The sequence below is a fragment of the Culex pipiens genome, chromosome 2, assembly GCF_016801865.2.
Source record: "Culex pipiens pallens isolate TS chromosome 2, TS_CPP_V2, whole genome shotgun sequence".
Taxonomy (NCBI): Eukaryota; Metazoa; Arthropoda; class Insecta; order Diptera; family Culicidae; genus Culex; species Culex pipiens.
In genome coordinates, this window is record NC_068938.1 from 60,839,992 (window position 1) to 60,856,526 (window position 16,535).

Sequence of the window (16,535 nt, forward strand, 5' to 3'; positions counted from 1 at the left end):
TGGACAGAAACCGGTGCTGACTTGATTCCTTCTACAATTATACTTGATGATTTTCTAAAATTTGAATAAAATCATAAATGAATGAATTAATTAGGCCTTTGTGGAAAAGTTACCGAAAATTATTCGAGGATTTTTTCGTTTGAGGTGACAATGATTCCAGTTTAACTTCAGGTTTGACTTTATTTTTAGAAGATTGACCAATTTTACTGTCTGCTGATAAATTAATGTCTTGTTTTTGGTCATTTTTTGTTATATCTTCGATGATGCTTGATGTTTTTCTATTGCTTTGGGAAAAAATATTGTTTAACAACAAATATTTCAAATGCACAAACTAAATCTTACCGTTTTAAATTTTGAGTGGTTCTGTCGTTGGACATACTGGCTACGACCAATTCTTTACCAATAGATTCGTCCAAGTCCTGTCCTGTATTTATTTGTGGATTCACAATACTCTCATCCAGAGCCTCAATAGATTCAAACTGTTGCAGACACTTTGAGTCTTCCGGTTAGACGTTTTTCTTCTTCTCAGATTTGTTCCAACCGAAAAACTCCTGCAAACAGTCGTACCCGTACAGGATACTCTCAGCCAAAGTTGGTCCAAAATAGAAGCGCCTTAGTTCAGTTAGACTAATTTGGTCCTGTGAGGTTGTACAAAAATTTCGTTCATCTTAAATTGTTTTGCAGATTATAAATCTTACCATAATAAATTTAAAAGACGCTTTGAAAAATCTATTCCCTCACAAAATGACACATTAAAATTAAGTGCAAAACTAGATTGCTTCGACTAAAACCGCCAAACTGAAAGCGTGGGAAAATAAGAAGCTAGTGTGCCAACCTTGAAAAGTTGCAATCGCTTGGAAGTAATCTGGTTGGTTGGAGGGAGAAATTGCAAGCAGGGTTCGGAATGATGGTTTCACATTTCAGTTTGCAGAAATGCATCAAAAGCGGAAGCAGCTGAGCTTGTCGAACTTTTGCCAAACGAGTCCGGACTGTCATTCTCGCTGTTGGGAGGAAAAGTTTTCAAGGACTTTTCCACCACAATCTTGGTATGAATTGCTGCGCGGTTCGATGCTGCTGCGACGTGGTGACCGGAAGTGGGTTATGAAGTATGAAACCATCTCAATAATGAATGATTAGTTTTGATAGTGCGCCAAAGTCAATAAGTTTCAATTACATCGTTCTTTTGGATGGGTTCGGGATGGGACAGTTGATTGAATTTGCTTTCTTTAGTCATATGGTTTTGTGTGATTGCAGTACGATCATTGATGTTGTTAGTCAAAAGAGGAAAGGTTTCCTCTTAATTCATTATTTTATTCTTTTCAGTAAACTAAGTTTGTTTTTATCCCGGATATGGTCTTCGGGTCTATATGACCCAAGAGCATCATGACAGTTATTTTAACTTATGACCATTGGTACCTAAAGAGCAGAAATTTTATGACTTTGTGTATCTTTTTTTTTCTTCGTATCTTATCATATTTGAGCCAAAAATGGACTTCCGGTTGAAACCGTCCCACACTGGGAAAAAAGGGACCCGTAGCCCCATGAATTAGATGCCGCTGAAATTTTAACTTGGAAATATATGTTTATTATGTGAAAAAATCCGGGGAATCGAATGGTGATGGTTTCGTCTGCCGGAGATAATGGGAAAGGGTCCATTTTGCCCAAATATCCCCTAAAATGCAACCTTTTTATATTATATGCTACATTACGAGAAATACCGCAGGTTTTTAGACTTCAAAATAAGTGAACTTTATGTAAAAAACTATGACAAATCGATTGGTGAAGGTTTCCCGTGCCGGAGACACCGAGAAAGGTCTCATTTTGCCCCAATTAACCCTATATTCGATTTTTCATGTAATTTGCTCCACATCGTAAAGTGCCGCAGTTTTTCAGACTTCAAAATAAGTGAACTTAATGTAAAAAACCATGACAAATCGATTGGTGAAGGTTTCACGTGCCGGAGACACCGAGAAAGGTCTCATTTTGTCCCAATTAACCCTATATTCGATTTTTTCATGTAATTTGCTCCACATCGTAAAGTGCCGCAGTTTTTCAGACTTCAAGATAAGTGAACTTTATGTAAAAAACCATGACAAATCGATTGGTGAAGGTTTCACGTGCCGGAGACGCCGAGAAAGGTCTCATTTTGCCCCAATTAACCCTATATTCGATTTATCATGTAATTTGCTCCACATCGTAAAGTGCCGCAGTTTTCAGACTTCAAAATAAGTGAACTTTGTAAAAAACCATGACAAATCGATTGGTGAAGGTTTCACGTGCCGGAGACACCGAGAAAGGTCTTATTTTGCCCCAATTAACCCTATATTCGATTTTTCATGTAATTTGCTCCACATCGTAAAGTGCCGCAGTTTTTCAGACTTCAAAATAGGTGAACTTTATGTAAAAAACTATGACAAATCGATTGGTGAAGGTTTCACGTGCCGGAGACACCGAGAAAGGTCTGATTTTGCCCCAATTAACCCTATATTCGATTTTTTCATGTAATTTGCTCCACATCGTAAAGTACCGCAGTTTTCCAGACTTCAAAATAATTGAACTTTATGTAAAAAACTATGACAAATCGATTGGTGAAGGTTTCACGTGCCGGAGACACCGAGAAAGGTCTTATTTTGCCCCAATTAACCCTATATTCGATTTTTCTTGTAATTTGCTCCACATCATAAAATGCCGCAGTTTTCCAGACTTCAAAATAAGTGAACTTTATGTAAAAAACCATGACAAATCGATTGGTGAAGGTTATACGTGCCGGAGATAATGGGAAAGGGTCCATTTTGCCCCAATTATCCGTATATTCGATTTTTTCATGTAATTTGCTCCACATCGTAAAGTGCCGCAGTTTTTTAGACTTCAAAATAAGTGAACTTTATGTAAAAAACCATGACAAATCGATTGGTGAAAGTTTTTATGCACCGGAGACACCAGAAATAGGTCCGTTTGCCCCAAATGTCCCTTATATGGAAAAATGTGCATTTCCTAACATTATTCATCAATAAAGAAATCGATGGTGTTCGAACGAAAGTTGGTATCGGACATTTTCGGGTCCGACCAGGTCAGCGATAGCCTCATTATGTCCAATAAATTGGCTTCAGGAGTCGTTTTACGAGCGAGGTGAGTCCGAGCTTGTTTGTAACGTTCGTGTGTATGCTCGCCTGGTTGCTCATCATAGAAGCACAACGGGTAAGGCTGCAATGTTTAATATTTTTAGAATAAGTGATTTTTTCAAACTACATAACACTTGCAAATTAGATTAAAAAATCGAATATAGGGTTATTTGGGGCAAAATGAGACCTTTCCCGGTGTCTCCGGCACGCGAAACCTTCACCAATCGATTTGTCATAGTTTTTTACATAAAGTTCACTTATTTTGAAGTCTGAAAAACTGCGGCACTTTACGATGTGGAGCAAATTACATGAAAAATCGAATATAGGGTTAATTGGGGCAAAATAAGACCTTTCTCGGTGTCTCCGGCACGTGAAACCTTCACCAATCGATTTGTCATGGTTTTTTACATAAAGTTCACTTATTTTGAAGTCTGAAAAACTGCGGCACTTTACGATATGGAGCAAATTACATGAAAAAATCGAATATAGGGTTAATTGGGGCAAAATGAGACCTTTCTCGGCGTCTCCGGCACGTGAAACCTTCACCAATCGATTTGTCATGGTTTTTTACATAAAGTTCACTTATTTTGAAGTCTGAAAAACTGCGGCACTTTACGATGTGGAGCAAATTACATGAAAAAATCGAATATAGGGTTAATTGGGGCAAAATAAGACCTTTCTCGGTGTCTCCGGCACGTGAAACCTTCACCAATCGATTTGTCATGGTTTTTTACATAAAGTTCACTTATTTTGAAGTCTGAAAAACTGCGGCACTTTACGATGTGGAGCAAATTACATGAAAAATCGAATATAGGGTTAATTGGGGCAAAATAAGACCTTTCTCGGTGTCTCCGGCACGTGAAACCTTCACCAATCGATTTGTCATGGTTTTTTACATTAAGTTCACTTATTTTGAAGTCTGAAAAACTGCGGCACTTTACGATGTGGAGCAAATTACATGAAAAATCGAATATAGGGTTAATTGGGGCAAAATGAGACCTTTCTCGGTGTCTCCGGCACGTGAAACCTTCACCAATTGATTTGTCATAGTTTTTTACATAAAGTTCACTTATTTTGAAGTCTAAAAACCTGCGGTATTTCTCGTAATGTAGCATATAATATAAAAAGGTTGCATTTTAGGGGATATTTGGGCAAAATGGACCCTTTCCCATTATCTCCGGCAGACGAAACCATCACCATTCGATTCCCCGGATTTTTTCACATAATAAACATATATTTCCAAGTTAAAATTTCAGCGGCATCTAATTCATGGGGCTACGGGTCCCTTTTTTCCCAGTGTGCGTCCCCAGAAAAAAATCACACTTATGATACTCAGCTCTATATAACAACCTAGAAATGATTGCAAAATTCGAAAGCTTAAAAATTAGCCATTGAAACCGCTTTTTTTTAAATGTGGCCCAATACTACTTATGGGTCATTGGCTTCATCCATAAAGTACGTCACGCTAAAATCAGCCAAAATTTACCCCCCCCCCCTTCCCCCCTTTGTCACGCTTTTCCTATACTTATAACATGCAATGTCACACTTTCTCAGACCCCCCCTCCCCCCGAGAGTGTGACATACTTTATGGATGACGCCATAGGCAAAACATTTTTTTTTATTAAAATAAAAATCGAGTACAATTTCATTCTTCAAGAAAAACATAAATTATTATTATTGCATCTCAGCTAAACTTGTATGCCTAACTTGATTATTTAAGATATTTAGCCTAATGGAAAACATTCAACATTATCTTTTAATAAGGAAAAAATAGGCATAACATTTTATAATATTATACAGTTAACGAGTATGACTCGTGTTTCAAGAAGCATTCCTTTTAGAGTTCTTAGTTGAAACCATTTTTTGTAAATATAAATTGATTTTCTAAAAAAGACATCAAAGATAACTTGTATGAAAGTAGATGTGCAAAAGAAAAATAGTAAGCGAAGCTGCTTCTTCTCTAAGATATTTCAACTACTATTCTGTCCATTTTCGCATAAATGTCTCATATGCAAAAACAGCAAGCTGAGAAAAACGCATTTTAAGTTTGTCCCATACATAAGGCTACGTGTTAAGCTTTCGCGAAAAAAACTAGATTTCCTCCTGATTTCTAGAACAAAGTACTGGATGTTATAGGCTCTTTTGAAAATGCACACGATTTTGACCAAACTGCATCAAAAACTTGAAATCGATGCCAACATTTCAAAAAGCATCATGTACACACCTCCTTTTTGATAAAAACGCATTTGAATGTTGAGCATCCATTTTCAATTCCCATTTTAATAAAAAAGCAAAATAAGATGTTCTAATGATGACAAACGATGAAAAACCTTGCTTATATTGATACTTGATCATCCAAATTCAATGAAACATTATTTCCGTAATTTTATTTGAGAAAAACAAACATAACTTCTTTTGAAATCACCAACGTGCTTTTTTTTCGTCACGAGGTTCATGTAGTCTTTTGTTTGACAGGTTGACAGGGCTATATAAACAGTAACTGCTGATGGCAGAGATTTTGTTTATGTTACTTTATTTAAAATCATTATTAAACAGACTTTACTGAAGTAACTTTTGATCATTTTTGGTGGAGAGGTAGCTTATTAGGAGTACTTTCAGAATATGCAATAACCCAGAAAGTGTCAAAATATACATGATGCCTTTTGAAATGTTACTGTCGAAATGGATGAAAATGCATATGTGACATTTATGCGATCAGGGGCAGTATTGCTTTTATGAATCTGCGACAAAGTGCTGATTTGCTAACATTAGGCGCATTATGGAAATACATGGCGTTTCCCCTTAAATAAAAAAAAAATACATTTTAGGAGATCAAAATTTTTTTGCTCATAAAGATATAGATTGATACCAACGGACAGGGAATGTACGTGGCTTCTACGCTATGTTGTATGCAATATTTCATGCAACTTTATAGAATTAAATGTTGTTTTTTTAAATATTTTTTCTTCAATTGCATCGCTTTTGTATGGATAAAAAATCTTAAAGATTTGCAATTTAAAGCAAATGTCATTCAAATAATGAAAATAGAAAAATGGTCCAGCCATAATGGTAAGAAACTTGAGTACAACATTTCATTCAACATAATGCCACAGTATACTTTAAAAGCTGGACAAGAAGTTCAAAACGAATTTTTATGGTAAGGATGGATTCTGCGCACTGAGTTGTTCCATGATTTTTTTTTCTGTGCAAATTGAGCCTTAGAATTTTCATTAAATTATTCAGTTCTAGGAATTTGTATACTTTACTTTATATCTACTGTGAAGTTCTGGTTTATTGTTCAATTTAAAATATTTTGAAACCTTATATAAATTTATAGAGCCTGTAATGTATTTTTAGAGTTTGAATCAACTGTTTGTTGATGGTGCTTGAATAATGTGTTTTGGGGATTCTTTTTGACAACATTTTTGTTTTTTTTTTATGTTTTAAATTTTCATATTCAATTATCAAACCCCATGAACATTGAAGGAACGTTTATTGATCCATATATTTTTCGTTTGTTTAATTCATTTCAATTCAATTCAGTTTATTTATATGAATTCCACTTAGAACTTTTTTTGTACCCGCAATACAGATAATTTGAAGATCCTTTAAGCTGTGTTTAATAATGTCATCCTAATAAATACAATTATAGTTTGTTTTTTAAGCAAAAGTAAACAAAAGCATTTCCCTGTGTTTAATTAAATGTTTAGTTTACCAATATTAATAAAATTTATTCAAATGTAGCTCCAATGTTTCGAAATGAAATATTAAATTTGGTCTTATTAGATTGACAGGATCTCTTTTCTTCAATTCAATAAGTATGCATGTGCATCACCGTCTATAATTGAAGATTCGACTACATATTAGCCAAATCAACTAACCGAGAAAACCGCGGTGGTGTTCGTCACCAAATCTTCATTAGAGTTATTTCCCATTTGAATGGGATATTAGCCAATTGGTGTTTTTTCGGTTTGGCAGCCAAAATGAATCAATTTTTTGAAGAAATCTTGATTTTGCCAAAAAATAAAACTAAACGTTTTTTTTTATGATAAGCAGATTTACGAAAAATTTATATTATAATTCATTTAATAGTAGTTTATGCAACAAGTTGAGAATAGAGGATTTTTTCAGCACGAGTCGTACATTTATCCAACGTGGTTCAACGAGTTGGATAAATACGACGAGTGATGAAAAAATCAAGTTTTGCAACGAGTTCCATACAACGTTTTTTGCAATTCCGAAAACACCCTTAAAACAGAATTATAGGACAAATGTCCATGCATTGAGTCAATGAATCGTTTAATTCAAAAAAATGTTGAAAAGTATTACAAGTGCTGAAAAGTTCAACTTTTGAGCTTCCATTTCAGTACTGAAAAGTAGAACTTTTCAGCATTTGTATTGAAAAGGGTTACTATACGATTCAGTTATTTTTGGTATAGAAAAGTAGACTGTTTCGTTGTTCAAGAATGACAGGAAAAGTAATTAGTTTTACGACGGAATTGCAAAAACTGTTTTTAACTTATTCTAACTAAGCCTGATGAAAAATCCTGCTAAATTACTCTAATGATCAGCAACGCTATTCTAAAGACCTCTTCATTTTCCAGGGGCAACAGAAAATCGATATCACTCGACTCGGAGAGGTCAAAAAAAAAAAGTTTATTTAACATAAATTGGCACAAATCCTATAACATTGTTGCAACAATTAACAGCACCCAAATCGTCCCAGGAACACCTTTCAACGTTGGAGAGTATGAGACCAAAAGTATATAATCTCACCCCACCCTGCCTTCCCTTTTGGGTGGTAAGTTTAGGCTCCGCCCAAACACCCACGCAGCAACAGTGGCAACCAGTAGAATGCACACATACTCAAATTGGGGGCGCACACATACACACAGTTGTCGGAACAGTATCCATTTCGTCGTCATTTACGAGCCATGATTTTCCACGCTGATGGGGAGGTCGCGGGTGTTGGGTGAAAGGAAAGCTTTTACTTTATGGGTGGAAAAGTCGGATTTTTCGCCACGTCCAGGCGCAGAGTATCGATTTTTCATGATTTTTTTTTGCATCCCTTGTGATTGTTACATAATAGTCGTGGGAGTTTTTTGTGCATCTTTTGCAGGATTGGTGTTTCGGAGAATTTTCCTGCTGTAGTTTTTCTTGGATGGTCATAAAATTGTTATTTTTATCACAAGGCTGGGGCCAATCTTGCTGCAGATAACGGGGTGCTATTTTTGTCACGATATTTTTACCGTGAGCTTTTTATTCCTTTCAAAGTTTGCCATTTGGGACACGTTTCGAATCAATTTCATATTGGTGTTGCATTTCAGTGAATGTCCTGTGGGTTGCGAAGTTCTATTTCTAATCAAAAAGGAAGTTTTGATTTAACAACGTCAGGTAGGGTAAATATACCCATTTTAATCACACTAAGCCATTCGACCAATTCTCATTACTTTTGCCGTTTTCAGATGTATCAACAATGATTAGTTGCTTGTTCACTTTTATTTGAGCTATTTATTACTTTGGAGCTGTCAAAAACACTTTAATTAAGCTGTAATTCATGATCAAAGTGCTGATAGGCCGATAGTAGAAATAGGCTTAGAAAGGGTATAGTTCCCCTAATAGAATTGCAGAAACATTTCGAATGTAGATTTTTACAGAATTATTTATTTATTCTGAAATGCTATCAGGGTTATGATGCCAGAAATGAACGATGTTAAAAGTTTTCACAGTAAAATCGTCTTTGCAAGAGAAAAATACTTAATTTTCCAACAAAACAATTAGACGATAACTTTCAACCAATACAAGTAATATTTTTTTTTGGCTGCTGCAAAACGTTACCACGATTTAAAATATTCTTTATTCACAGTAATTTGACCATTTCGACGCAACGAACAGAATTGTATTCGATCGATTTTCATGTAAACACGAGATTTTTTTAACAAAGTGTTTTCTGAGATTATCAATTTAATAGCCCGTTTTAGCTCATATCCAGCATGCGTTCATTTCATGTACCTAATAAAGTTTTGTAAAAGTTGTCCATTGTCCAAGCGTTGTGATTGTCCACGCTCCATACAAAAAATATTTGATTTGTATGGAAATTGTCCACGAAGGGGGAGGGGGGAACCGAGATTTCAAAAAAGTGTCCACGTGGTTTATGGATGGTCCCATTGAATCAAAAGTTTCTTGAATTGCAATATTTGTTTTTCAAAACTTGCACAATGTAATATAAAATAAGTTATTTAGAATTTTCTTGATTTTTTTTGTTGAACTTTTTAACTTGATATTTATAAAGTTTCCTGAAATCTTGTGATAAAAGAAAAGATAGAAAATTTATTTTAAAACCACCATTAAAAACTAACCTAATCCACCTATGTGGTTGATGCCTTCCTCACTTTTTACCAAAATAGTTCTATGACCGGCCCTCAACTCAAGGCTGTTCATGAAATATTCAACTAATAAAATGAGTGTATAAATGAAAAAAAAAAATGTTTTAGCTAAAACTAAATGACAAACATTCTGTTTGTTTTTTTTGCTTTTGCAATAAAATGTTGCTGTTCCAACATTTATTTGAATTTTGTCTTTTGTTTTTCAAAATCTAACATTCTTTATAATTGAAATTAATTCTTATCATTTTTATATTAAACATTAAACTGAAAAATGGCACAGGAAACTAAATTATCCAATTCGTTGAAATATAGATTTTTTGTCAAAAAATGTATAAAAAGACACTAAATTTAAACTTCTTTCAGTTTTTACTCTCTTTACTACAAATTGATGCTTTTCTGTTTTGAAGAACATGATTCAAATTTATTTTTTAATAAATGAGTAAGCAAAAAATATTGGAATTTTTGAGAACAACTGTTAAAAAGCAAATAATTCATTCTGAAAAGAAAGATCACTGCAAATATTTGTTTCATTTATGAACAAAAACATATCAAAATGAGTCAAGAAATCAGAGAACAAAACTTTATTGCCTTCCTCACCTTACTGAGGAAAGGCTATAAAATCACTCGAAAACTGAACTTCTCAATTAGACCTCCTAGACCCACCTTCATGTATACCTATCGACTCAGAATCGAATTCTGAGCAAATGTCTGTGTGTGTGTGTGTGTGTGTGTGTAGGGATGTGGGTCTGTGCACCAAAAAATATGCACTCGATTATCTCAGCACTGGCTTAACCGATTTGGACCGTTTTGGTCTCGTTCGATTCGTCTTGGGGTCCCATAAGTCCCTATTGAAAATTATGAAGTTTAGTAAAGTACTTCAAAAGTTATGCTAAAAAAAACGATTTTGACTAAAGTCCGGAAGATTGTAAAAAGGGTGGTTTTTGTAAGAAAACCCGTCATGCTATACATTTTCAGAAAGGTATTTAAAAGACCTTTCCAACGCGTTCAAGACATTGAAGATCTGACTATCCTATCAAAAGTTATAAGCACTTAAGTGTTATTTATACGCTTTTTGGAGGCCGGATCTCAGATATGTTGATGAAAACGTTGTCCGGATCTCTCATGTGACCTATCGTTGGATAGGTATTCAAAAGACCTTTCCAACGCGTCCAAAACATTGAAAATCTGACAACCCTTTCAAAAGTTATAAGCACTTAAGTGTTATTTACGCACTTTTTCGAGGCCGGATCTCAGATATTTTGATGAAAATGCTGTCCGGATCTCTCATGCGACCTATCGTAGGATGGGTATTCAAAAGACCTTTCTAACGCGTCCAAAACATTGGAGATTTGACAACCCTATCAAAAGTTATAAGCACTTAAGTGTTATTTACGCACTTTTTTCATTTTGGATAACACCCTTTAAATGTGAGGAAGGCGCCAACCACCTAAGGGTGGATTAAGTAACGTTTTTTTTTCATAAATTTCAATAGTTTACTGAAATTTGAGAAGTAACGAATTTTAAACTATTCAATATACATTTTTCATCATTTTTAAAACCATTTTGAAATATTTTGTTATAAATTTGAACAACAACGTAAAAAGTGTTTTTTTTTGTAAGGTGATTTTGATCCAAATTTAGTTTCAATAAATTTTATCATGCCTCATTGATTTTTGAAATATATTGTTGTGTTGGAGAAATTAGGTTTTGAAAAATTTATAACGACCAATGAATTTTTGATATTTTTTTGACACATTTTTTACAGATTTTTTTTTCCTAAAACCAAGAATCTTATTTGCAATACTAGTTTATTGAATTGTTTACTTTAAAAGAACCTTTTCAAAATTATATTATGAAAAAAATATTGTCTTCTTTTTCAACTTTTGTCAAACATTAGTTAGCCAAAAGGTTGGGCACCCCTGGCGTATAGGTTAAATGTTGTACCCACCAGCTAAACAAATGGTGTGCAAGTTTGCGTGAGAGCGGGCTTAGATAACGCTACGGGATTGCTTCAAAAGGCCAAAACTCAAAAGTCAGGATCTCGGAAGGTCGGATTTCAAAAGACCGAATTTTGTCTTTTGCTTAGAAGGCAGGACGTCTTCTGGCCTTGTCTTGATAAGCAGAATGATTATGGAATTTCGAATTTTGATCATCAGTAAACTAACAAATTGTGTTCTTTTTCGTTATTTTAAGCGAAAGAAGTACATAAAGAGTACATTCTATTTATTTTTACCGAAAATATTGTTACCATGCAAACGAGTGAGTAGAATACAATGAATAAAAGCATTTCAAAAGAACTTCATTATGGTGACGATATCCGAAATCGATCATTCGTCACCAAGTACTTAAATTAATTTGAAAAATTACATTTTTTTCAGGCAAATAAATAGAAACTTAAATAAATAGTTGACAACAATGATAGAAAGTTATGCCTTCTTTAATTCAAATACTTTTTTGCCTTCCTCACTGAGGTAAGGCTATAATCCTGCTCTAAAAATGAACTTTTCACAGAAAGCTCGTAGACCCACCTTCATGTATACCTATCGACTCAGAATCGAAAACTGAACAAATGTCTGTGTGTGTGTATGTGACCAAAATTCTCACTGAGTTTTCTCAGCACTGGATGAACCAATTTTGGTCAAGATTTTTATAAAGTTTTGATTTGTAGTTCAAAAGTGTTTTTGCATTTATCCGGATGTTGGATAAGTGACCGGAAATCGATTCAAATATCTTCATGTTATACATCGTTGGTTAGGTAATCACAATACCTTTTCAACGAGTCCAATACGTTGAATATTTGGCAACCCTGTCTCGAGTTATGATCACTTAAGTGATATTTATGCACTTTTTTGAAGCTGGATCTCATTCAAATGTATTTCAACTATGTCTGGATCCATCATCAGACCCACCGTTGGTTAGGTAATCAAAAGACCTTTCCAACGAATCCAAAACATTGTAAATCTGGCAACTCTGTCTCGATTAATGCCCACTTAAGTGATATTTATGTACTTTTTTGAAGCCGGATCTCATTCAAATGTTTTTAAACTATATCCAGATCCATCATCCACCGTTGGTTAGTTAATCAAAAGACCTTTCCAACGAATCTAAAACATTGTAAATCTGGCAACCCTGTCTCAAGTTATGCCCACTTAAGTGATATTTATGTACTTTTTTGAAGCCGGATTTCATTTAACTGTATCAAAACTATGTCTGACCAATCGTTGGTTAGGTAATTGAAAGACATTTCCAACGAGTCCAAAACATTGAAGATCTGGCAACCCTGTCTCGAGTTATGCCAACTTAAGTGATATTTATGCACTTTATTGTAGCCGGATCTCATTCAAATGTATTTAAACTATGTCCAGATCCATCATCCGGACCACCGTTGGTCAGTTAATCAAAAAACCTTTCCAAATCTGGCAACTCTGTCTTGAGTTATGCCCACTTAAGTGATATTTACATATTTACTTTTTATTGCGGATTTTAAGAGAAACTAGATGAAATTTGTGTCCAAGAACATCGAATTACCAATAGTTGGTAAAGAGTGAGACCATATAGGTTGATTAAGTTCAATCTCTCATTTTCTTAAAAACACTTGTTTTCCCGAATTGAAAACAAATGTGTTTCTCGAAATCGAGAATATGTTACATTAGAACAACTCGTACCTCAGAGTAGGTATTAAAAGCAATTTCCCAACGATTAGACGGTCTCATTCCAGTGCACCTAATACACTTGATAGCGCGCTGCCGACACGCGTACCAGCGCCGTCGAGTGTTTGCTGATTGTCACTCCAGCGTGTCTTCATCAACGGTCCTCCTCTCTGGCTCTGGTATCTCCCATCACCTTTTCCCCTCTCTGACGATGTGGGTGGGCAAACATCATCCCACCCCGCTCCTTTTTGGCCCCGTTTCAGTTTGCTGAGTCGCCCCGGGGCAATACATTCCACCCGTCCTTGATCTGGAAATTCTTTGCGTCGGTGTGTGTGTGTGTGTTTAACAAAAAGTTAATAAAGCCATTCAAACAAAGAGAGTCAATTTATTTGCTCTGGATTTGTGAAAACTAGTTTTAGGCTTAAACCTTGCTCACTGAGTATGTTTTTTTAGAGGAATTGTATTATTACGTAAGAAAATCTCACTTCTGTGGAAATGTGAACCAAATATTTAAATATATATAGCATTCGTATTGTGTGTGGGTGTTGAAAAACGCCCACTCGGTGGAGCAAATCCCAACAAATTCCACCCCAAGCTTATCACATTCCAGCAAACACGTTCTCCACATATATCTTCACAGCTCATTTCCATTTGAATCTTTTGCAATTTCACCACATAAACTACACGTCTCCGTCGTTAAGCTGGAAATCCCGTTCGGAACATTTGTTTTGTAGGCGTTAATTACGTTCTGTACTAACAATTGTACTTGATTGAAATATTATATCTGGAATCAGTTTAGTAAAGCCTTGCCGAAATGTAAGTAGCGTAGTGGCACTTAAACCAATTTCAATATGAAAATAATGAAAAAAACCATAAAATAGGCCAAACCCTTATAAACCACATAGTAACGTATTTTACACTGTGGTGGATGTGACGAGTGCTTCGCAAAAAAGTGCATCAGTTTCGCCAAACATTTCCGTAAATATACTAAGCACAACACACGTTCCTGGTGTGTCTACCAGATATCGTAGCTCTACCGACCTGAGGCACTATATAAATACTTCAAAACGTTTTGCGCGGTTTAGTCTAGGTGAGTTCTGTAACACATTTTCCGGATCAAATACTGCCGCTGGAATGAGAGGTTGTTGCGTAATGTGTTCTGTTTGTTAGTGCTTTTTCCCTAACTTTCTATACATTTGCTAGGTTCTACATTCTTGACCATCGTGCTGGCATTGCTACTGTCTACATGTCGAGCTGAGTCCGATGAAAGTGAGGAAGTTACGCTGGACTCAAATCCAGCGACAATTCTCTACACTGCGAAGCCTTCAACGACGCCAAAAACGAATGTTTCTTATGACGAATCACCAACAACCGAGTTGACAACAATCGAATCAACCAAAGAAGCAACAAACGAGACATCAAATTATTCAACAACCGAATCCATCGAACCACCAACGACTGAATCAACCAACTCATCGACCACCGAAGCACCGCGAGTTTGCAGTCCCATCCAGGTCCTGTACCAGAAAATCCAGGACGAGCTGGAAAAAATCGTCACGGAAATCAGCAAGTTCCAGCAGGAAGCCATGTCGAAAATTTCCGCAAATGAGCAGCAACATCTTCTGTTGCAGCAGGTTCCTGCGTCAGCACCTGCAGCGGGAGCGGTACCCGCTCGAATGAACCTGATTCAGCTGTGGAACATGGTTCAGCAACTGCAGCAAAGCCAGCAACTTTCGGCCAGCCAACAACTGCTGCAGCAAGCAGCGACGATTAGTCCACCAGTTACGCAAGGTTCCACTAGCAGGTAGTGTTGTGTGGTTGTTGCTAGGAAAATAAATAATCTGTGTAACTTGAACCACGTTGTGCATGCTTACTGGTTAAGTCTGAAACATTTTTTTGTTTACTATTTATTTCTCGTCCAACGAGATACTTTCGGAAGAGCAGATCACTTATCGCTTGGATCTGGTAACAAACAAAAAAAAAATTGTAATGTTAAATCTGATAATGGTGACAGATTCTGTGACAAAAAATGTGCAATTTTATGTAAGGAACTGGTTAAATTTTCAACAGTTTTTGGTGATTTTCACTTTTACACATTATTTCAGGTAAAATCAGTCAAAAATGTGAATATATTCAACGAACCAAATTGTCATCCTTCTGAAATTCAATGTTTGTTTATTGTGTTGTTTATAATTATTCCCTACACATCGAGATAGATTTTGGTTTTGGTGTTCCAATTCCTTGTTTCGAAATGATTCAATTGCGGACTAATTTTTAAAATTTACATTTAAATTTTTTAAATATTTTGTCATAAAAGTGCCAACAACCTTGAATTGATCCACTTTATCAAAAATGCAGTTGCAAATCTCTGAAAAATTTCATCAGGTTTGGATGCTTTTTGATGAATTTGATCCTAAAGAATGTTCATCTTTCGATTTTAACATAAATCCCAACCCCTTTTCTTGATGATTTTCTTTACACTTTTTTTTTTTGTTTTACTCTTAGCTTTGCAACTTTCAGACCAGACTGGTTGCATTTTATAGCAAAAATTCCATTTAAAAAGAGCATAATTCGAAAAAAGTCCATGTCAAAAAATATTTTTATCGAATTTCGAACGGGTCGTCAATTTCTTGATATGTCATGTGAAATTTTCAGAGGACTCAGACGTAGGCTCTAGACACAGTCAAAACGCTATTTTTTTTGTTTTCATACGACTTTTTCAAATGTCTTTCAATTGCGACCAAGACAGCAATTTAATTAATTTAATTCCGGACACTTAGTAGCATATCATTTTTGTTATTGCTAGAAAAAATCATGTAACAGGTTGGAAATGTAGAAATATCAACTGGATGTAGTATAAACAGTCAGTTTTAAGAGAATGCATGCAAAATATATCTCTTCTAAAAAATTTTCATCACTTTTTAAATTAAAATGACTTGTTGTGCTTCGAAACCCGACACTGATAAAAGCTGATTCGAACCGGACACTTTTGCTTCGAATTCCGGAAACTCGATTTTGCTTATGAATAGCACAAATTTTTATGAATAAACTAGCTAGAATTTAATGAAACCAAATTCATAAATTTCTGCTTTGCCTTCCGGTGCTTTGGACGCCAATGAAATATTTCAGTGAAATGTTTCACATTTTTGGTAAACTTATAATTTTATTTGATTTAATTGTTTTGGCGCTGTAGATAAGCTTTTAAATGCAAGTTGATGTTAGAATTCATAAAAAAACACAATTTTGAAATTCATAATGCAAACACTTATATCCAAATAGTTGATAAAACAATATTAGGTGTCCGGGAATTCGAATCATGACGTTATTCGGTTAAAATGGCACGGACTTATGATTTTTTGAAAAAGAAGTTTTTTGCT

The 16,535-nt window shown here is 35.1% G+C and overlaps 1 protein-coding gene across 1 annotated transcript; it reads left to right on the top strand.

Moving 5' to 3' along the window:
- The first annotated feature begins 14,258 nt into the window (after window positions 1–14,258).
- LOC120420622 (uncharacterized) lies at window positions 14,259–14,994 on the top strand. Its single transcript, XM_039583696.2, has 2 exons — window positions 14,259–14,299; window positions 14,362–14,994. The coding sequence occupies exons 1-2, from the start codon at window positions 14,293–14,295 to the stop codon at window positions 14,964–14,966; spliced, it is 612 nt and encodes a 203-aa protein (XP_039439630.1). The 5' UTR covers window positions 14,259–14,292; the 3' UTR covers window positions 14,967–14,994.
- Window positions 14,995–16,535: the final 1,541 nt, after the last annotated feature.